At 44.3% G+C, this 23,693-nt stretch overlaps 1 protein-coding gene across 3 annotated transcripts in view; it reads right to left on the bottom strand.

Annotated features, from left to right (window-relative positions):
• PARVA (parvin alpha) overlaps positions 1-23,693 on the bottom strand; it is a 156,282-nt gene that overhangs the window by 69,735 nt on the left and 62,854 nt on the right. The window contains exon 1 of one of the 3 annotated variants that reach the window (XM_036029053.1): positions 6,558-6,600. The exons of the other annotated variants lie outside the window; for them this stretch is intronic. Coding sequence (XP_035884946.1) covers positions 6,558-6,585 — 28 coding nt within the window. The 5' untranslated portion in view covers positions 6,586-6,600. Of the gene's footprint in view, positions 1-6,557; positions 6,601-23,693 lie in introns of those variants that run through there. 3 annotated transcript variants of the gene reach the window in all.

Here is a 23,693-nt window from a genome sequence, read left to right as displayed (position 1 = left end):
CCCAAGGACCTTCTCTCTTCCATGTGAGAGGAAGCTGTAGTCCTGAAAGTTGAAGAGACTTCCCTGAAAAGTTCCCTAGAAGATTAATCCTAACAGTCAGCCATCTCCTTTCCCAGATGTCTTCATTTGGGAGTCGTTTGTAAGTGAGAAGAAATCCCGGGGAAGAGGGAAGGGGAGAGGGCAGTGACAGAGTGGCAGAGACATGGGGAACGCCAATGAGAGGGGTGCATGTTACTGACCTGGTCACCAGTGGGCAGCTGAGCCTCAAAGCCCACGCGGGTTCTCTGAGGAACTGTGCAGACAGTTTTCCCCGGGAGACCTCCCCGTTAGTTGAGGTTACCCCCAAGTGCTACATCTTTGTACTTCCAGACTGTGCTGGGTGCCAGCTGAGAGGACTTCAGAAGCTAGAACCCTGGACAGAAAAGTAGAGGTGCCAGATTAAGGTGGGAGCTTGCTGTGGGAGCCAAACTGTCTACCACAGCCAGGTTGGAGCAAGAGGTGGCGAGGGATGTGATGTGCAGTAGAAAAGTATCTGCTGTGTTTACCCAAGGGGGGCCAGGACCCTGCCTCTGCTCCCCCTAGGAGAAAAATCCCAGGAGATGAGGTGGGAGTTAAAGTATATTTTTAGCACCAAATCTGGGAGGGGAACAACCTCTTCTTCACCAAGAAAGAAGCAAACAAGAATGGATGAGCTGCATGAATCCGGTTCTTCATATTATGACCCTATTTGAAGGTTGGTGCCACTCAAAATAAACATTTCCATAGTCCTGACTCTGACATGCCTGTGCTGGAGACTCGGAGATGAGCAGAACGTTGAGTCCTGCCCCTGACCTTGCTCCGGTCTAGTCTAAGAGGACCTCAGGTAATGGTGGATGGGCAGGTTGCTTCCATGAGAGCACAACACCATCCTGAGGGAGCTTCTGGATATCAGGGGAAAGGAGGCAACCTGTGCTGAGCTCCGGCCACAGGCCAGGCCCTGTGTGGAGGGTTTCTGTTCATTATTCATCATCTACAGCCCTATTGGAGAAGAGACGCCTTCTTCTCGGGGACAGAGCTGAGGATTTGGAACTAGCCCATCATCACACCATCATGACCACAGTGTCTCAAGGAACCTATGATTCCTTCATCTGACAGAATGGGGACTTGTAAAATGTGCTCATTCCCTTCCTCCCACCCTTAAACACTGATTGAGCCCCTGCTGTATGCCACTCACTATTCTAGGAAAGAACCCTCCTTGCCCTAGGAGCTCAGTCATGTACACCCAGAGTCCCAGTAGGCTGAGGGCAGACACAGGCATGACTCCAGGTGATGGGGGAGCCCCAGGCTACCCTAACACTATCAGGAGGGACCAGGGTGCCAGATTAAAGGGAGAAGGTGGTGCCAGACCCTTTTGGGGACGGATCTCTGTTCTTTCCACCTTACTTATTATTATGTGTAAACAAACATCTGTGTGCGTATCTGAAGAACACTTGTCCCCACCATTATTTTGAGTGCTCCAAGAGGGCTCTGGCCCCGCACACCTCTTACAGCCAGCGCCCGCCACACAACCAGGGCTTAAGGCACAGTACGGTGGGGCAACGCTGACCCCCAAGCAGGCCTCCCCTTCCTGCAGTCCCGCCGCCAAACAGACAACTCCCCTTCTAGACCAGAGGCAGACATTACACTTGGGCAGGTCTGGGCTTTGAGAAGAGGAGGACTAGGAAGCAGAGGCAGTGAAGGAGAGAAGAGAGTGGAGAGAACAAATATGTGCTGATTCTGAGCGTCGGAATCTGAGACATCTAGCTGGAAGCATGTTTGCTAATCGTTTGGACCTCCTCTGCATTCACGACTAGGTCCTGTCCCAAAATGGAAATCCGTGACCCACCGCACGAGAAGCGGCAACACACTGCCGGTCATGCCTCACGAGAACCACTGCAGCTCCCTGTTTTGTTTTTCTCTAAACCAACAATCTATGCTGACAGCAAATCTGTATAGAGAACCTATTAAAAGAAATCATAGTAAACCAGAGATGCTTGAACTGTCTGTCTAGCGTCCTGCTGATTGCAAGCCTGACACTTCCCCTGTGGCTTCCTTTCGTACCACCCTCCATCTGATTCTGCTCCATGGATAACTGCTGAGTCTTGCCCGTGTGCAAGGCAATGCGTTGGGGTCTCCTCCCAGCTGTGTGTTTTCCTGGCCCCGAGTATAATTTAACTTATGGACAAAAAAACCCAAACAAAACAAAACAAACAAAAAAACAGGGACAGCAGAAGTAGAGAGGGACAGAGGCCACCAGAAACTGTACACACTATTTCAAAGAAGATAATGTTTTACCCATGTGAGCGGGCGTGGGGTAGTTGGTACCATGCACACACTTATTCATTTGCTTAAATATGCATTCAGCAGCATTGCAGAGCAACTTTTCTGGGCCAGACTCCGTCCTGGGTCCTGGGACCAAAGGGATGAATGAGCCCCAACCTCACAGCATAGCGTCCCTGTGGGAGCTGAAGCAATATTGCTTAACTCATCTGAAAGTGGAAATTAGGGAGGGCTTCTCAAAGGAGATACTTCATTTGCATCTTCAAAGAGTAGTTCACTAGGTAAAAAGTGAGGAAGACAAACCAAAGAGCTAGAGACCTGAGAACAGGCACATCCTGTTCTCATGTAGGCTGCTGTAGAAGGCTGCTGTAGAGTAATGCACCTGTGGGGTGTCAGAGAGTTAAGCTGAGGCCCAGAACATGCAAAGTGTGGATTTAATCCTGAAAGCAACAGAGAGGCACCGAAGGTTAAGAAAAGCAGAATTCTGCAAGTTCGTAGGGTGGCTGGGGAAAGGTTCCTTAGTGGACTCATCTAAGGAGAAATCTTCCTGGGATGGGCTATACACCAGGCTAAGGCTGACTGAGCCTGGGCTCTGGCCAATCAAGGGAGATGTTGCATAAATCCCAGCCCCGCCTCTTATTTAACTTGCTTTGCCCTCTAGAATGGGAATCATAATACTTAGCTCACAGGTTTGCAATGAAGCGTTGATAATGTAACACACACACAATGCCCAGCCTAGTAGGACATGCCTAACTAGGCTCCAGTGTCTGTCAGTCTGCCCTCCCCACGTTTCCCAATGTGTGCCTGAGTGATGCGTATCAGCCGGGGGAGAGGGAGGAACTGCTTGGAGATGATCTAATGAAACAAAAATGACTTTGGCAAGCCAAGGGAGCTCAGAAACAAAGTTGGAGGAGACTAAGAAATTATGATCTATCCCCTTGCCTTGGGTTTCAAACAGATGAAAACAGACAGGATAGTGAAAGACAGAAAAGAAAAAGGTCCACGAAATGCTTTGCAAAGCAGGACACTTTGGAGCAAGTGGCATGCTGAAAGCACCAGCAGGTTGGAGAAGAACTATATTGTGGCCGTTACGGAGGCTGGAAGGTGGGCACTGCAGGAAGGTGGGTCTTCTATGGAGATGCAGCGGGTGACGATGGTGGAGATTTTAATGCGCAGTGGGGCTGTTGATGGTGGTGACTGTAGTTTAGACGAATTTTCAGGGTGGAAAATAGTGGTGCTCAGTACCCGTAGCATCTGGATTGTGGAGTCTAAATAATAATGCCATTTCCAAGGAATCAGGGCTCCTTGGAAAAATGGCTGATTCTAGATCTGAGGCAGAAAACATACTAGATGAGCCTGGAGCAACTCATTGCCAGAAACCAGTCAGTTATGAATTTCTACTGGGTTGGGTCATATCTAAGAGGCTTCACTGGCCAAAAACAGAAAAACTGAGCACTACTAGTAAGCAAAATAACTGTAATGGCTTGGGACACATTGAATATATTTAAACCCATGAGTCATTAATGATACCAGAAAAAAACAAAACACAACAACACATCTGTAGTCACCTCTGGAGGATGCTCAGAAAATCATTTTGAAAACTGGTAAATAAAGGGGAAATAATATTTACCCTATCTCTCTAAATCAAATGTACCTGTGGCTGACCAAATACTCAGTGAGGGACATTTATCTTTATAAAGTATCTTTGCTAATAAATAATGATGGGATAAATGAATCAGACTATAACCATTTGGAAACCCCTAATGAATGAACTTATCGAGGCAACCGTCACCACTGATTCCAAACAAATGACAGAAAACCAGACATAATGAATGCCTCCCCTTGCTCCCTACTCCCAAAGAGGTGTACTCATTGGTACTAGGTGTACCTACCAATTTTGCAGGGTCAGAGGAACATGTTAACTGGCACCATCAACATACAGTTAGCAAAATCTAGACTGTGGGAAACTCTGTAGGTTTCTTCGACAAACATATCTCAGGAGTAAAAGAGATCTGAGAGAATGTCAACCAATTGCAATGTCTGGGCCTTGGTTTGATCTTGATTCCAACAAACTGTAAAAACAATAAATGAAACCATCAAAATTATGAGACTGAATAGCTGAAGATGTTAAGGAATTATTAAATTTTGTCTACATGTCATATAATTTTGTTTGTAGAAAGAATCCTTATCTTTAAGAGCTATAACTAAAACATATATACTGAAATAATACGTCTGGAATTCACTGCAAAGGAATTTTCTGGCAGGGGCTGAGGGTCAGATGGGACGTATAAATGAAACAGGACTGGCCACGGACTGATGGCTGTTGAAGGGGGGGGATGGGTCCATTGAGGGGGTGTCACACCACTTTTCCTACTTGTGCACATGTTAGACATTTTCTGTAGTGAGAAGTTCTTGCTGTTGCTGTTTTGTTTTTTTCATGGTACCTCAGAACGAGGTTCTGGGTGTGGGGAAGCAGAAGAAAACCACAGCTTGTTTTGTAAAATAAGGAGACAGATCAGGGCAAGAAGCTAAGAATAAAGTTGATCTGGAAAAAATAAAACAAAAAATGTGGCACTCATAAACTACTATTCTTAATATGTAATGATTACATTATAAAAATCCATAACAACAGCCTATCAAAGCCCCTAAGGTGAGTTAAAAATATATTAAGTGGCAATTTATATAAAGAATAAGATATATAAGTAACTAGTAAATATTGGGGGAAATAGTCCTCTCCATTGGTCTCCACAGAGATGCGAATAAAACAATGAAATGCTTATCAGCAGCAGCCAGGACCCTCTCAGCACCTTCCTCCCTCTGCCTCTGCTCCACCCCCTACCCAAAGGGTAAACACCAGCTCTGCTTGGGAGCCTTCCAGAGTTCAAAACCCCCGGATCCCTGAGAGTCTCCTGGTTTTCCCCCAGAACTGTTATTCTCTCCGGCTGAGACCTTCTGCACAAATGCCTTCCTGGAGGGTGCAAATGAATGAATTTGGGGCTTATTCATTCATCAACTGGGAGTGGGCTGTTAATCTGCGATGAAAGCACTGTGGGCCCCAGGGAGGGGCCGAGGCTCCCCTCCACATCTGCAGGGGAGATGGCGAAGCTCACCATGGCCGTGGCTCAGGCTCCCATGGGGCTGAAAGTTGCTCATGGCTATCCTTCTACTCCTTTATTAACTGTGGGCCTTTCAGAATTTGGATCAAGGAGCCCAAACTGATGTGACCTTTGTGTCAAAATCCGTGGGGAGGCATAGCAGCCCAGCCACAAACCCAAACATGTGAATTTTCACACCATGTTTAATCTGGGTGAAAACTGAGCAGAAAGTCTTGCCAAGAACTTGCATGGACATCAATCAAACCCATTTCAGATCCTGCCTTAATCTATTTATGCCAAACTATTTGGGGGAAGTGGAAAGCCCCATGAGGCATTACTGACTATGAGATCTTAAGGGAAGATATTTTGCCTGGGCCGGTGTGGCTCAGTTGCTTGGAGTGTTGTCCCATAACTGTAGAGTTGCAGGTTCAATTCCCAGTCAGGGCACATATCTAGGTTGTGGGTTCAATCTCTGGCATGGGTGTTTATGATCCCTGGTCAAGGCACTAATAAATAGGAGGCAACCAACAGATGTTTCTCTCTCACATGATGTTTCTCTCTCTACCTTCCCCCCTCCCTAAAAGCAAAGAAAAAATGTCCTTGGGTGAAGATTAAAAAAAAAGATATTTGTCCTGTTCATATTGCTGTCACTAATGAGAATTACAACACCCTCTTGCTCCAGCATGGAGTCGAGCTGGCTGTTAGGTCTTAGGAGAAGCATTTAGCAGGCTAATATCTCACAGAGGCCAAAAGCTTCTGTCTATACTTCCAGAACACACACTTAGATTCACCATTATGTAGGAGCGGAGGACAGCAAGCAGTAAAATTATGCAAAGCTTTTCTTTCATAAGTCCTTCATCCCTTGATTTCTTTGTTCATCCTCATCTCCTTCCTCTACCCCTAAACATCTCTCTCTCACACACACACTCACACAGACACACACACACACACTCATACCCTTCCTCCACAGCTATCTCTAACATCAGAACTAGGCTAATGCAGGTCATGTTGATATTTAAAAACCTTCAGAAGCAAGAGGAGGTTTTGCCTCTTGCCATCTCAGAAGCCCAAACACCAGCGATGAGCCAGGAGCTGGCCAGGGCACCCCCAACAGAGAATCACCCCCACAGTAGCACGCCCAACTTTGTCCAGGCTCTGACCTACCTTTAGGGCAAAGTGCCCCGCAGCCCATGGTCTAGGATTTCAGCCACATCATGGTACCTTGTGCCCAGAGCTGACCTGTCCGTGTGGCGGCCCACACCCCTCTGCTCTCAGGCTAATTTTCAGGGCCCTGGAGGGTTGACAGAGCTATAGGATCTTTCAACCGTTTCCTGAGGAGAATGCTTGCCTGCTCGATGCAACTGTCAGCTCAGTGCTTCGGTGGAGAACAAGTGGCTGCCTATATAATTTAATATGATGCCACAGGAGACTCATAGACCTGCTGCAAAGCAAGCCGGCTCCTGGCAACTGCAAATCGGGAGCGCCTGCTTGTTGCTGCTCAGCCTGGGTATACCCCTCAAGTTCTTTTCAGAGCTGGGCAGTGGAGGTGGCCAAGCATTTTCACAGGGGCAACTTCCGGAGGTGGCTGAGAAGTGTCATCTGGGATCTGAAACTTCTTAGTCCACCCACAGACTCAGGTCACAAGCATCCTCTTAGGCAGGGGCAAGTTGTGGGCACAGCTGTGGGACCCCAGGCAGCTCTGGACACAGAGTAGCCATACCATACCCTCAAGCCTTATCTTGGTTGTTGTGGGGGAACGTGTCCATCCAGGAGAGGTAACCCAAACTCGTAGTTAGATAATGAAGATGTAAGGGCATCTACACGTACATCGTAAGCATGAATTTATAATCTCAAGCATGTGTAAAGAACAAGAAGAAAACTTTCTCATATTCGAATATTTGTCACTTTGGATTTGTTGGCTGGTTGGTTTAATGTAAAGTCCTTCCAAGGGGAGGCAGGCCCTGGTACTGTGCAGCTGCTTCGCTTGCAGATAAAGCAGGGAGGTAACCCAGCACCAGTGCCGGGCTGACTGCACTCCTCAGACACTGGGACTGGTTCATCAGTGCTCTGGTGCAATACCCCTGCAGAGACCCAAGACTGGCTCCCAAGATGCTGGGTCTTAGGGGATGCCCAACACTGTGGTCAGTCCTCCAGGACCCTGTGCCAAAATCACCCTGCCCCAGGGGTGGAGGCAAAGATGGCCCTGCTGAGAGTGAGTTCTAGGGAAAATCTCTGGGCTATAAGGAGGCATCATGGCAAACCAAACAGGGGATTCTTACTTCCTACTCCACCTGACCCCAAAGAGCAAAGTGTGGCTCATGCTGGGAGACAGCACTGCAGAGGTGCTCCAGGATGCTCAAGAGCCCAGGAGCATCAGACACCTGGAAATGCCTACCGGTGCATCTTCCCAGCCAAGGTGCTGTGTGCATCCGAATGAAGGGAGAGGGACTCAAGGAACTGACCCAAACCCTCCTTTTCAGTTCCCTCCAGCAGGCTGGCAGCTCCAGATGGCAGGTGAGGTTTTTACTGTTGGGGTTTTGTGGGGAGCAGGGGGAAGGAGGTGGGAGTAGGACGCTATCTGGGGCACTTCTCCCTATTCAAAAGGTACTACTCTAAGGCCTCACAAGTCTCTTAAAAATCCTGGGAGGAGAAATCTGGGATGTAATTACTATGCTACCCACAATCATTTGCAAACGGAGCCTTTTCACAAGTATCAGTTTCGTACTTACCATCTACAAAGCACCGTGTTCTTCAAATAGCTAATACCTAAGAGGCACAAATCCAGCTAACTTTTGATTAATAATTATTCTGTGGCTGGCATTAAGTTGACCTTGCACACATTATCTCATTTAATCTATGGGGTGCAGAATTTATAAAAGTGAATTTATGTCATACCTGCTGCCTAACACATCAGAGCATGTAAAAGAGAAGTCTAGAAATAGCACTGCAGGACTGGACTAAAAGGTTTTGATTCACAGCAAAGGAAATTTAATTAAAGCATGTAATGTCAATTACTGTCATTCATAATCATATTATACCTCCCCAGAAATAATACAGATGTAAAAGTCTAGAGTTACCTGCGTGTTTGATGTAAATAGGATAAAATTATATAAGTCCTGAAAATACCCAGATATCAGAATGAAAGACGTATCTCTACCTAGCCTCCCATGTCATCGAATTTCATTAGGTAGGGACACGAGCATCCAGCCGCAAGGAAACCCACCCCTCCTCTGAGAGCAGGTTGCAAGGAGTCTCAAAGGCACCTGAATATCTGGGGTTTAACAGGTCATGATTTTTTGGGTACTGTAAACAATCATGTGCTGCTTGTTTTGATGAAGCCCAGGAGATGCCAGAGAGTGGATGCTTTCAACCTGTCCCCACCATTTTTGGGACTCTGTAGGGTGATAAGGACCAGATGCTTTCATGGGGCAGCACCGAGATCCAGTGGAGAGAAGGAACCACGGGAAACCACCAGGGCAGAAACACATAGTACAAATGCTAAGCCACAGGTAGGCTTCAACAGCTCCATCCATGGGCATCTAGCCCCCTGCCTCTCCATTCCCTTGTCGCTTCATCACTTTCAGAGTGTGCAACACTATCAGACCCTGAGCTGCACAGTGGGGTCATTATGGGGAGCACGAGAACAACAAAGTCCTTGCATTCTTTAGGTTATAGCCCATGGAGAAGACAGACATTAGCTTTAAAAATATACAGCTTTACACTGAAATAGAGAACAGGCTGACAGTGACCAGAGGGGAGAGGCGAGTGAATTTCAGGGGAAAAGGGGAAGGGCTTACAGGAACAAATATCAAGGACACATGCACAAAAACTAGGGGTGGGGTGGAAATGGGAGGGAGGTGGGGAGGACTTGGAGGTGGGGTGGACTGGGATGGGTGTAAAAACAGAAAACTGTACTTGAACAACAATTAAAATAAATTTTAAAAAAAGAAAGATCTAATAAGGAAAAAAAATACAGCTTTATAGATACAAGGCAAGCTCTACCAAGTCCTAGTATCTACGTATCTGAAATGAGTTATATTAAAGAACATTTATTCTGTGAGGTTGCGGCACAGATGAAATGAATCAGTATGTACAAAGCTTTTGGATTAATGCAATAGAAATTTGACTGCTATGACTGTGACCATCCTTACTCCTAATGAGTGGCTTCACCAGTGACTGTGTGACCTTGGGCAATTTTACTTAACTTGCTCATGTTTCAGGTTTCCCATCTATAAAATGGGATGACAATATTTCCTAAAGAACAAGATTAAATGAGTTAATATATAGAAAGTGTTTGGAACAATGCCTGGCATACAATAAGAGTTTGATAAATGTTAGTTGCTACTGGTGATTATTATTTTGCCAGAATCTTAAGACATCACGTCAGCTCACAATATGCTTATAATCTAGCCCAGGATTTCTCAACAGAGGCACCATTGATGCTTCGGGTTGGGTTAAGTCTTTGTTGTGGGGAGCTGTCCTGTGCATCATGGGCAGTTAGTGGTATCCCTGGCCTCTACCCACTGAATGTCAAGAGCATCCACCCTTCTGTCGTGACAACACAAAATGTCTCCAAACATTGCTTAATGTCCCCTGGGGGCAAAAGTGCCTCCACACAGAACTACTGGAAATTATAATGTACCAGTTGGAAGAGAGACAATGCAGAGCTAGAAACTGTGGTCATGAGAGAAAAAAGAGCGACAGTAAGCCAGTGAGGGGAGTCCTTCAACAGAAAGCCAGGGGAGGCTGCTTAGAAGAGAAGCCATCAATGGTGCCTCATGATGATGTTGAACCTGTGTCCCTTTGCTAAACATAAAAATTACTTGATTGAGATTTGACATTTCAAAACAAATTAAACATCATGACTAAGCCCAAATTAAAGCAACTTTAATATATTTAATATAATTTTCCATTGTGTAGAGTTCTGGCCTCTTACCAAAATTCTGATAGAGCTTCTTAGCTAAATGGCACCCCACACTGATTTAGATAAGCTGGGTGGAGGGGAGAGGGGGACAGGACAGGGAAGCTTCCAGGTTACTCCTAAAGAACTCTGTAGCAATGTCCACTGACATCTGTGGAGATAAACCCAAATTTTAGTCAAGAAGCAGCAAATGAGTCTGCTTTCAAGAGGGACAATGTCTTGCCTGCCCTGGTCCCCAGATGCTGCATCCCATACCATCCCCATAATTGGGACCATTTGACCCTCATCTTTAACTCAGTCCTGACTCACTTTACAGGATCCAGCTTCACCTGAGGCTGTCTTGGACTCAACAGCATCATCACTTCTCCCCCATTCTGTGCTCATTCCAGTACCTGAAAGAGTCCCAGTCCATTACACAGGTTCTTATGGTTGAATTTCAACCTTGGTCCCTGCTGATGGGTCTCTGTCCAAGTATCTGCTTGGCACCCCACCCCAGGGCCCTGCCCAAGTACCCTGCCCAGCATCTGCGGCTAAAACACCAGACTGCACCCAGGCTGCCACTTGCCGTTCTGCACATCTAAGCACCATCTCCTGAGCTCCTGCTGCTGTGCTCTGTCTACTCTACTCATTGGGAAACCCTACTATTTCATCTTGGGTCCTTCTTCGTTATTGTTGATTTTTTGGAACAGTGATCAAAGATTGTTGTACCCCATACTGGCCAGACTGAATCTTCACTGTTAGTATATGGACCATCAATGTGAGTGAAATCCTATCCCCAAAGAAGAGTCATATCTAGTCCCAGCCCTTCCTGTCTTCCCCGTTCCATTGTTGGTAACTGGCCATGCCCCAATATGACCAACAGAAATTACACTATTGAGTTTGATTATCTGTGCTGTGTGACAAGTGAATTAGCTGGCAGCCCTGTACACATAACTCAATTATAATGTATATATGTTATAAATGGAGCACTCCCATATGTAAGATGTCCTGTCAAATAAGGAAAGGGGGAGAGAACTAATGCTTATTGAAGGTTTATTTTGTAATGGACATTCATTCATATGCTTTAGATGATAACTTTAACTCACAACCACCCTAAGAGGTAGCTACCATCATTAACATGTCTTGTATGAGGAAGAGAGCCAATAAAGCATTAGGTGGAAATCTGAACAGTAGTCCTGCTAACTTTAAAACCTGTGTTCACAGCCTGCCTCAGCTTGCACTGCAGAGTTTCCTAAAATCTCTCAAAAGTCCACAAACTTCTGGAAAGCAGCGGGTGACCTCACTGTGCCCTGTCCTCTTGCTAAATGGCTCCAAGCCCAGCACTAGTGGCAGCTGACCTCAGCGCACAGGATAGCCTCTGCCCACTGCCTCCAAGCCCAGCACAGGTGGCTGCCAACTGAAGATTGCTTTTTAGCTTATAATAGGTGGCCCTGAGCCAGGCAAAGGCAGTGCCTGACCTGGACCAGCACTGGAGCCTCTCCCAAGAGGCCTGGGACCGACACATCTGGAGAACAGCTTCAGACAACAGCAGAGGACCACCCAACCAGCTCCACAAATGACACACCCAAAGGGCAGACTCAGCAGGCACCAGAACCCTGTTAAGAAAAATTTCGCTCCATGGGGTCAGCTCCTGCAGATCAGCTTGTCCACTCTAGTCACAGCAAGTCCTCACAGCAGTCAGCTTGAGGCACAACCCCACCCACTGATGTGCCAAAAGCAATCAAAGCTCAACCACAACAGAAGGGCACACACAACTCAAACAAAAGACACCCAAGAAGCACCCAATCAAGTGACCAGAAAGACTGCACCACTGGGCCCTACAGGACACCCACTACATAAGGCTACTCATCCAGGACTAGGAGATGTAGCAGATCTACCTAATACATAGAAACAAACAAAGGAAGACAGCCAAAATAAGGAGACAAAGTAACATGCTCCAAATTAAAGAACAGGAAAAAAATCCAGAAAAAGAACTAAATGAAACAGAGACAAGCAATCTACCAGAAACAGTTCAAAACACAGGTTATAAGAATGTTCAATGAACTGAGGGAAAGAATAGAAGAATTCAGTGAAAACTTCAATAAAGAGATAGAAAACATAAAAAAGAGCCAGTCAGAAATGAAGAACAGAGTAATGGAAATGAAAAATAGATTACAGACCATCAAGATCAGATGAAAGAGGCAGAGGATTGAATCAGTGATTGGGAAGATAAGGTAGCAGAAAACAATCAGAGCAGCAAAAAGAAAAGAACTGAAAAAAACTGAGGATAGTTTAAGGGACCTCTGGGACAACATCAAAGTTATCAACATTTGCATCACAGGGGTACCAAAAGGAGAAGAGCAAAAGTAAGGAATTGAAAACCTATTTGAAGAAATAATGACTGAAAACTTCCCTAACCCAGCAAGGGAATAAATATACAAGTCTAGGAAGTGTAGATAGTATCAAACAAAGTAAATCTAAAGAGGCCCACATCAAGACACATCATAATTAAAACACCAAAGATTAAAGACAAAGAGAGAATATTAAAAGCAGCAAGAGAAAAGCAGCTAGTTACCTACAAGGAAGCTCCCAAAGGACTGTCAGCTGATTTCTCAACAGAAACATTTCAGGCCAGAAGAGATTGGCATGAAATATTCAAAGTGATAAAAAACAAGCACGTACAACGAGGATTACTCTACTCAGCAAGGCCTGAATGCTTTTCATTTAAATTGAAGGACAGATAAAGAGCTTTCCAGACAAGAAAAAGCTAAAGGAGTTTACCACCACCAAATAAGTATTATAAGAAATGTTAAAGGGATTTCTTTAAGAATAAAAAAAGATGAAAAATATGAATAATAAAATAAAACAAAAATAAGAATTCCCACTGACAAAGACAAACACATAATAAAAGCAGTGGATCAACCACCTATAAAGCTAGTACAAAGGTTAAAAGGCAAAAATAGGAAGGTATGTAACTACAACAATAAATTATGGGCTACATACAATGCATAAAAGAGAAAAGTGACAAAAAGAACATGAAGGGGTGAGTAAAATGGTACTGATTTTAGAATGTGTTCAAACTTAAGCAACCGTAATCTTAAAATGGACTGCTATAAACATAGCTTGTATATAGGAAGCACATGGTAACCACATACAAAAATCTAGAAGAGATGTATAAGAAATAAGGAAAAAGGAATCCAAACATAACACTATAGAAAGTCATCAGTATAATATAGAAGAAAGCAAGAGAATAATATAGGAACAGAGAAATACTACAAAAATAACCAGAAAAACAGTGAATAAAATGGCAATAACTACATACCTATCAGTAATCACCTTAAATGTAAATGGACTAAATATTTCAATAAAAAAGAACAGAGTGACTGAATGGATACAAAAACAAGATCCAGAGCTCTGGCTAAGAGTGAGGTGTAGGTAAAAATGCTTCACTTCTTCACACAACCAAAGGAAGGATAACAACCAATTTAAAAAACAACCAGAACCGCCAGAAAATTAAACTGCATGGAAGTTGGACAACCAAGGAGTTAAAGAAGAGACATTCATCCAGACCAGCAGGAGGGGCAGAAGCAGGCAGCCAGAGCAGAGAGGATGTATGGCAAGGAGGAGGACTGGGAGGGCAAGGCAGCTGCTGAAGAAGTGGGCAGTCCCACATTTGCGTGTGGGTAAGCTGGGAGGGACAACTAGGGAGTGAGACAAACTGCACAACCCAGGGTTCCAGTGCAGGGAAATAAAGCCTCAAAACCTCTGGCTGTAAAAACCTGTGGGAATTATGGCAGTGGGAGAAACTCCCAGTCTCACAGAGGAGTCCATGGGAGAGACCCTCAGGGTCCTAGAACATACATAAACCCACCCACCTGGGGATTAGCACCTGAAAGGGCACAATCCACTTGTGGGAAGTGACAGAAAGTGGGGCGAGAGCCAAGAAAACTAGCAAGAGACATCATTCCCTCTTGGACCCCACCCCCACATACAGCTCCACAATGCAGCGAAGTAGGTTTGCCCCACCCTGATGAATACATAAGGCTCCGGCCCTTATAAAATAACAGGTGTGCTGAGACAAAGAAATATGGCCCAAAAGAAAGAACAGATTGAAACTCCAAAAGAAGAACTAAGCGACAAGGAGATAGACAGATAGGCAGATGCAGAGTTCAAAACACAGGTAATTAGGATGCTCACAGAAATGACTGAGTTTGGTAGCAAAATGAAGGAAGAAATGAAGGCTATGCAAGGTGAAATAAAGGAAAATATACAGGGAACCAACAGTGAAGCAAAGGAAACTGGGACTCAAATCCATTTTGAACAAAAGGAAGAAATAAACATCTGATCAGAACAGAGTGAAGAAACAAGAATTCACAAAAATGAAGAGAGGCTGAGGAACCTCTGAGACAACTTTAAACATTCTAACTTCCGAATCATAGGGGTGAAAGGAGGAGAAGAAGAAGAGCAAGAAATTGAGAACTTATTTGAAAAAATAATGAAGGAGAAATTCCCCAATCTGGCTAAGGATATAGACTTCCAGGAAGTCCAGGAAGCCCAGAAAGCCCAGAGAGTCCCAAAGAAATTGGACCCAAGGAGGAACACACCAAGACACATCATAATTAAGTTACTTGAGATTAAAGATAAGGAGAGAATCTTAAAAGCAGCAAGAGGAAAAGAGAGAGTTACCTACAATGAAATTCCCTTAAGAATATCAGCTGATTTCTCAAAAGAAACTTTGCAGGAAAGAAGGGGCTGGAAAGAAGTATTCCAAGTCATGAAAAGCAAGGACCTACATCCAAGATTACTCTATCCAGAAAAGCTTTCATTTAGAATGGAAGGGCAGATAAAGTGCTTCCCAAAGAAGGTCAAGTTAAAGGAGTTCATCATCTCTAAGGCCTTATTATATGAAATGTTAAAGGGATTTATCTAAGAAAAAGAAGATAAAAAACTATGAACAGTAAAATGACAACAAACTCAACTATCAACAACCAAACCTAAAAAACAAAAACTAAGCAAACAACTAGAACAGGAACAGAATCACAGAAATGGATATCATATGGAGGGTTATCAGTGGGGAGAGGGAGGGAGGAGAATGGGGGAAAAGGTACAGGAAATATGAAGCATAATTGGTTAGTCACAAAATAGATAGGGGAGAGGTTAAGAATAGTAGAGGAAATGGAGAAGCCGAAGAACTTATATGTATGACCCATGGACATGAACTAAGGGGTAAGGGGTGGAATGCTGGAGGGTGGTAGGGTACAAGGCAGAGGAGGTTATAGAGGAGAAAAAAATTGGACAACTGTAATAGCATAGTCAATAAAATATACTTAAAAATAGTATTTTATCCATGAAAAAAAAACAAGATCCATACATATGCTGCCTACAAAGACCCACTTCAGATCAAGACACATACAGACTGAAAGTAAAGGGCTAGAGAAAGGTGTTTCATGCAAATGGAAATTTTTTCAAAGCTAGGGTACCAATACTTACATCAGACCAACTAGACTTTAAAACAAAAGCCCTAACAGGATATAAAGAAGGGCATTTCATAATGTTAAAGGGATTGAGCCAGCAAGAGGATATAACTCTTGCCCAGGCTGGTCTAGCTCAGTGGATTGAGCGCTGGCCTGTGAACCAAAGGGTCACAGGTTCTATTCCCAGTCAGAACACATGCCTGGGTTGCAAGCCAGGTCCCCTGTGGGGGGTGCTCAAGAGGCAACCACACATTGATGTTTCTCTCCCTTTCTTTCTCCCTCCCTTCCCCTCTCTAAAAATAAATAAATATGTAACACAAATACTGATGGACATAAAACTCCTAGAAGAAAACACAACCAATAAACTCTTTGACATCACTCTTAGTAATAATTTGGTTTTTGGATATGTCTCCTTGGGCAAAGGAAACAAAATAAAAAATAAATAAATTGGATGACATCAAACTGAAAAGTTTCTGCACAGGAAGGAAAGAGTCAACAAAATGAAAAGACAACCCAGTGAATGGGAGAAGATATTCGTCAATGATACATCCAACAAATGGTTAATATCCATAATATGTAAGGAACTCATATAACTTAACAGCATTAAAATAAATAATCCAATTAAAAAATGGGCAGAAAACCTGAATAAACATTTCTCCAAAAATGGCCAATAGATATATGAAGATACTCAACATCACTAATCATCAGGGAAATGCAAATTAAAGCCACAATGAGATACCACCTCCCACCTGTCAGAATGGCTACCATTAATAAATCAACTAACAACAAGTGCTGAGGAGGATGTGGAGAAAAGAGAACCCTTGTGCACTGCTGGTGGGAATGCAGACTGGTGCAGTCACTATGGAAAAAGAGTATGGAGTTTCCTCAAAAATTAAAAACAGAACCACCATATGACCCAGCCATCCTACTCCTGGGTACTTATCTGCAGAAGTCCAAAACACTAATTTGAAAATATATGTGCAGCCCTATGTTCACTGTAGCATTATTTACAATAGCCAAGATATGGAAGCAACCAATGTGTCCACTGATGGATGAATGGATAAAGATGAGGTGGTACATATATAAAGTGCAATATTACTCAGCCATAAAAAATGAAATATTACCCCTTGTGACAACATTGAAGTCAGTCAGACAGAGAAAGTCAAATACAATATAATTTCACTCATATGTAGAATCTAAAAACAAAATAAATGAACAACAAAACAGAAACAAACTCATAGATAGAGAGAACAAATTGATGGCTGCCTGATGGGAAAAGGGTGGGGTACTGGATGAAAGAGGTGAAGAGATACAAATACAAATTGTATAAAAAATACAAACTGGCAATTACAATGTAGTCATGAGATTATAAAGTACAGCATAGGGAATATAGTCAATAATATTGTAGTAACTATGTATGATGTTAGGTAGTTACTAGACTTATTGGGCTGATCTCGTTATAAGTTATATAAAGGTCTAATCACTATGCTGCATACCTGAAACTAATATAATACTGTATGTCAACTGTAACTGAAAAATAAATAAAATGAAAAAAAAAGTGATTTGTACCAAAGCTGTAGTAGGCAGAATAATGGCCCCTCAAAGATGTAATTTTACATAGCACAATGGATTTTGCAGATATGACTTAGTTAAAGATCTCAAAATGGGGGCGAGTATCCTGGATTACCCAGTTGGGTTGACAAGGGTGCTTGTAAGTAAAGGAGGGTGAGAGAGAGCAGGGAGAGAGGGAGAGGGGGAGGGGGAAGAGAGAGAGAGACAGAGAGAGAGAGAGAGATGCTGCTAGTTTAGAAGACGGGGAAAGGGGCCCCAGGGCAAGAAATGCGGGCAGCCTGTAGAAAACAATGGGCAAGGCAAGAGTGGATTCTCCCCAACAGCCTCTGGAAAGACACACAGTACTGTTGATACACTGATTTAAGCCTAGTGAGCCCCACATCAGGCATCTGACAGAACTGTAAAATATTAAATGGGTATTTTTTAAGGGGAAAAAAAATCCCAAACCCAAACCAAACAACTATGTTCATTCCCCAACACTGAGAGTGGTCTTCGTGATGGGTACCTGGAACCCAACTCAGTTTCTATCCTTTCTCTCTGGCTTTTTCTTTTCCTTCTATCAATTTTAATACTATACATGCTATTTATTTCCAGGGCCAGTGACTGAGCTCAGAGCAGTCACACAAGCTGTCCTCAGGTGTTTTCTACTATGAAAATCCAGGTGTCAAGTGCTTTGCCTGAGGTCACACAGAGAATGAAATGCAGAATTACACAAACACTCTCAAGGGGCTGCATACAAGTGCTGATTACATACCTTTAAGGGAGCTGCTGCCCCAGGAAGCAAGATACCAGTGGGACCTGGATTTCTCAGAGCACATCAATGCACCCGGACAGACTGGGACACTGTCTGCAGGCTCGGGGTTTAGCAGTGCGTCCTGGCCCTGTCTCCCTGCTGGGGACATCAGGTATGACCAAGATCCAAAAGTCAGCTTAGCACACCAGTTCTCAATGCCTGCATGTTTATAGGAGGGACACGGGGTAAGGCGCAAAGAACTCGCTCCCTCTCCTACTTTTATTTTTAACATACTAGCATTTAAGGCTTTAAAAATACCACACACAAAAATATGCATTCGAGATTATATTGGCTCTTCCCCTGCAGTTGTGGGCGAGTTAACTAGATTGATCCTTTTGTGGATGGAAATGAAGGGATTTCACAGTGGAGCATAAAGTGCTACATTTGAGAATGTGAGTGACACATGGAACCTTATCACCTGTTAGAACCAGGTGCCTGGGCATTCGTGGGTCACATTTAGGACACAGAGAAAAGAGACAGAGGACAGAGGGTGCCCCAGCCAGCGAACACAATGCTCAGCTGGAAGCAACTCCCGGTGCGGCACGGAGATCTGTCTAAAGCAAGCAGCACTCAGCCCTGAGACAGCCTACAGGCCTATAGGGGGCGGAGCCACGTTCTTTCACTTCTCACTTTTATAAAAAGCGTGGCTACATTTACAATGTCTGAAATCAACAATAACGAAACAATGAACCAGAAACCACGGATCGAAGCCACTCTCCCCGTAGGAAACCGGTGCCCTGTGCAGTTGAGACTCTCATCCGATCCTTCTGGCTGGACAAAAGTAGCTTTCACCCGAACACAGTCATCACTGCCGCAGAGGTTCCCTGCACTCTTGTCACTTAACATTCTGCAATACCTTCCCTACTTACAAAGTGAACGTATTTGATATGATAATGGTATTATAATACTTATTTATCCTAGGCGATTATAATGTATTTCAGTCATCATACAATTATTGGTAATTTGGGTTGTTTCAGCGTAGGTAAAACTGTATTTATATTTATTCCTTTTCCCTAATGTTATTTCCTTGGGAAATATATCCCTAAGGGGAACTGCTGAGTCAAACTAAAGGATTGCTTTTGTGAGCTATTTTACGTACCATCACACTGTTCTCTAGGAGAAAAAAAAGATAATTTATAATGACTTCTGCAATGTATGAATATATCTATTTCCACAAAGCCCTGCCTGTGTTATATTTTACACTTTTATTTATTTTTGATAAAGGAATAGGTGCGATATTGTAAGTTGCAGTTGTTTTAACTTGAATGTATTCAATTACCTCCCTGGGATTTGTTTTCGGCAAATGTTTCTCTTGTGCGAATTATCTATTCATGTCCTTCGACCATCTGTCCCAGGAAGTCTTCACTGCACCTTCAGGGTTTACAGAAAACTCTCCCACAGTGTCTGAATATTAAGTTCTTAGCCTGTTATGTTTATTGCAACTAGCTCCCGAATCTGTTGCTTTTCTTTTCTGCTTTTTAGTTTTGTTGATTTTCTTCGTACAAAAAAGAGATGGGTTATTTTAAATGTAATTTAACCCATCAAACTTGTCACTGATAATTTCTTCAATTGCTTCAATAGGCAGAAAATTGTCTTTTCTCAACAATTGGGATAAGTATACCATTAAAAAAATTAGCTCTCTAAACCATATGGCATTTGTTGTGGTGTAGGGGTACAGTGACCACATTTTCTGAATCAAAAACTGGCACACGTGATCTTCTAAGCGCCGGTATTCTTATGGGCAGAATGGGACAGAATATTTGAAATTGAGACTGTCCTGGAAAATTGAGGACATATGGTCTCCGTATGCATGGAACAAGCTGTTATTTTAAAGACACAGTTCCAGGCCCTGCTTTTCTCAGCTCCTGTCTGCTCTAAGCAACAGAGGCTTTTAGCCTGAGGCTCACCTCACTGGAGTCCTGAACTCAGCCTCACTAGGGCAGGCTGGATGTCAGCAGGGTCAGTCTCACCAGAAGGAAAGGCTGAGAATTCGTTATGTTGCGAAAGCCCCGTGCTCGCCCCTCCAGCCCTGTCTCTGCCTTCCCCACCCTGCTCCCTGCACAGGAGTGGCGGCATCAGTGAGCACACTTGCCTTCTGCCTTCATTTTAAGTTAGACCAATGGAAAGTGCCCCCCAGAAGACCGAAGAGAGGGAGGAGCTTAGGGTAGTGATTTCCCGATTCCCTTGCTGTGGAGTCACCATGACCAAAGGCTCTGTTGATTGTGTGGCCCTCCTCACACAACTTTGCCTGTCTGGAATTCAATAACCACTCAGATCTAGGATTTGGTAATAGCACCCCAAGGTTATCGGCCCAAGGATAGAGTGTATACTTAGCTTGCTTACTTCTTTTAAATACACCCTTTATTAAACTTATTCAAGTTATACAATTTGAGTGCATGGGGACCCTGACCACATGCCCAGGATCCAGGCTGCCTCAATGAACAAGAACACGTGCAATTGCAGGTAGTTCCCCCCTACCCCGACCTCATCGCTTAGTTGGCTCTGTGCACCCATGGTTCAATATCTAGTTTTCTCTTAGAAGTTGTGCCCTCCCCTAGGCCACAGCCTACTTGACAGCTTTGCCAGTCCCTCCCTTGGAAGGCAGGACCTCTTAACCCCACCCACTAACTGCAGAACTGCTCGACCCTGGACAGGCCACCAGGTACTGCAATCTAACTGCTCATACTACCTTGAAATCTTGAACTTCCTGTCCTGGTTTTACCCAGTCCCAGCTGCTCTCTCTTTCCCCAGGCTAGGACTAAGGTCTCAGAATGCCTCCGGGTTCATCTATGTGGCAACAACCAGTGGCTTCTTTCTTCAGGGGCAACCAGAATGCCCGAGACTGTATAACGCCTTTAAGATACACTGGGCTGAGTGTCACTCAACATAAAAAATGGTTCGGTCTTCATAAGCACTACGTGATAATTGTCTGAGCTGCCTATTCTTGGTTCCCCATGCCTTCATTAGTGGGGACCCAGTTCTTCATGGCCCTTAAATGCTGGCTCACGGTGCTGTCTGGAGTACCTCCCAGTACCTACTCTTCCTACCAGCCCACCTCTTACCCTCAGCGCTGCCTGATGTATGTTCCCACCAACAACCCAGATGCCGCTTCTGCTGAGTCCACACCACTTGGCAGCAACAATGATGTGCCCACTCTGTGGGGAAGCCATGAACAGAGAGAAGCCAGGGAGCAAGGAGTTTAAACATGCCCCCTTGAAGTGGTCACACAGACCCAGACATGATGACCTCTAGGTTCAAGTCAACGGGCACTGCTGAAAAGGACAAAGCAAACAGGAATGGAATAATGAGACAGTAAATGTGGGGCACAGACAACAAGGAAGTGGATACCCAGGTGCATGAGATTTGGTGAGGCTTTCGAGGGGAAGCAGGGCTCAACCTAAAACTTGACGGGAGAGGAGAGAAAGCAAGACTGGAGCAGGATCTTAGGGATTCTTAGGGATAGGAATTAGCAGCAATGGTAACTGTATGAAATCATGGTTGGCTGAGAGCACTCTGGACAGAAAGAAAAAAAAAAAAGCTACACCAGCTTCCAACCCAGCACCAATGTGCTCCTATCTGACTCCCACTAGGCTGTATCTCTGAATCCCCAGGAGAATTCTATGGGAACAGGGGTGAGCAAGAGCAGGCATCCATAATTGTTTGTTGAATACAGAAATGAATGAATACATTTAATCCTGTTTTTGCCAAAGCCAAGAGTTCAGCTTTCTATCTTTCAATCCTATATCTGCACAGGGAAAGTGTCACCCAAGAGAGGAAGCTGTGTCAGCCAGAGATGGATGCTTTGAAGACGTCAACAAGCATCATGAAACACCTGGATACAGCTTCCCAATGCCTACTGCAACTGCCTTCATTTCATTTAAGGGCTGTGGCAGCCCTCTGCCTTCCACGCGCCGCGAGAAGCTTCAGGGCGGGCTCTTGACCCCTCAGGTCCTCAGACTCAGCCTTGGCATCTAGTTTCTCCTGGATCCTGGTGAGTAGCTCCTTAGAGCTCTGCTCTCAGGCTGCATGACTGAGAACTCAACTGCTGTACCTACGGACACTTAAAGAGTGCGGGCTTTCTGTCTTGAGCCTGAGGCTTCTGCCCTACACAGTAGCTGTCCCCTCCTCCCTTTTTTAAAGCAGCTTCAAGCTCCTAGTATTACAGTTATTGGCCTTGAAAACAATGCCTTTCCCTGCATTTCTTTGCATTTCTGTCTTTGGCCCCACATCCCTTTTCTTTGGGAACTGACCATCCACCATCCCAGGTGAAAGTCTCAATGCCTTCCTATTAATAGTACTAATAACCTACAATTAATTGCTTGATGATTTGCAAAGTTTACACATGCATATTATTTAATTCTAAAACAACCCTGCTAACTAGGTGTCGTGATCTCCAACTGACCCTGAGGCTCAAAAGTGTCAGGTCCACCAGCAGCAGCAGCAGGCACAACCCAAGGTCTAGGACTCCTTATCTTCATTCAGAGTTACTGCTTCCTTGTTTCTTCTCACTCTTTCTAAAGAGTAGGATCAAGCAGTGCTGCTGTCCTGCTGTCCGGTGCTATTGGGTTGGTCTGTGCATCAAATAAGGGCTGGCCTGGGCTATGAGGGGTGAGGCCCCCTGCAACTCTGAGCCTCTCTGATTCTATAATCTCACAATCTTTCAATCTGCTGGCAATTTTGACATAGTAAGCTTCCCCTCTCAGTGCCCACCCTCCCCACCCCCCGCAGCTTACCACATGCTATGTTTTGACACTCAATTACTACTATACATTTTTTGAAGCCGGGCAGTGAACTGGATAGCAATTCCATATCTCTGATTTCCTACAGCGTTCTGGAAAATTGTGTTACATTGGGTAAATGGAAGAGCTAACAGCAGCAGTAGGAAAAAACTAGTAAAAATGTAACCGTTTTTGTTTCACCCAGCCTCCATCAGCAGATTTGGTCGGTGACCTCGCTTGGAGTCACCAAAGGCTTTAAAACTTGCTCTGATTTATATCTGTAGGAAACAGAGTTTTTCTTGCCTTTTTCTTTAAAACTTTTTTTTCATCCCCAAATATAGTTTATTCCCTTCTCTATGGAATTTCTTGATAATACCTCAGGATGAAAAGATACATACATAATAGCTTTTCGGCTTCATGGTGTGGGTTAACCAAAATCACTCATTTCAACAAGAGCCTGGAGGCTTTAAGCCAATTACCCCAGAACTCTTCTGTGAGATTTCGCTGGGCGGTCCTCTCCTCATCAATTAAGTCATGGGAAAAGGCTCAGGATCACCAATGATCTCACTTGGAGAGTGATCTGCAAGGGAAGGCATTTAAAGAAAAAAAGTTTTCTACCAGAGCGTTTAGAGGCAAGAGGCTATTTTCATTATTTTTGGCATCTGAAGTATGGCAGATGGTCTAATCTTTCACATCTCTATATTCTGAACCCTATTCCAGAGGAAAAATAAAGAACCAAAACTTAGCAGAAGTCACGAAGACAAAGTTTGTAACTGCAGTTCCACGTCCCCGCCCCCGCCCCCCCCCCACCTCACCCCCTCTTCCATTCCCCAAGGCCAGGCC

This window comes from Phyllostomus discolor, chromosome 6, assembly GCF_004126475.2.
Source record: "Phyllostomus discolor isolate MPI-MPIP mPhyDis1 chromosome 6, mPhyDis1.pri.v3, whole genome shotgun sequence".
NCBI lineage: Eukaryota > Metazoa > Chordata > Mammalia > Chiroptera > Phyllostomidae > Phyllostomus > Phyllostomus discolor.
This window is presented reverse-complemented; position numbering and strand designations above follow the sequence as displayed.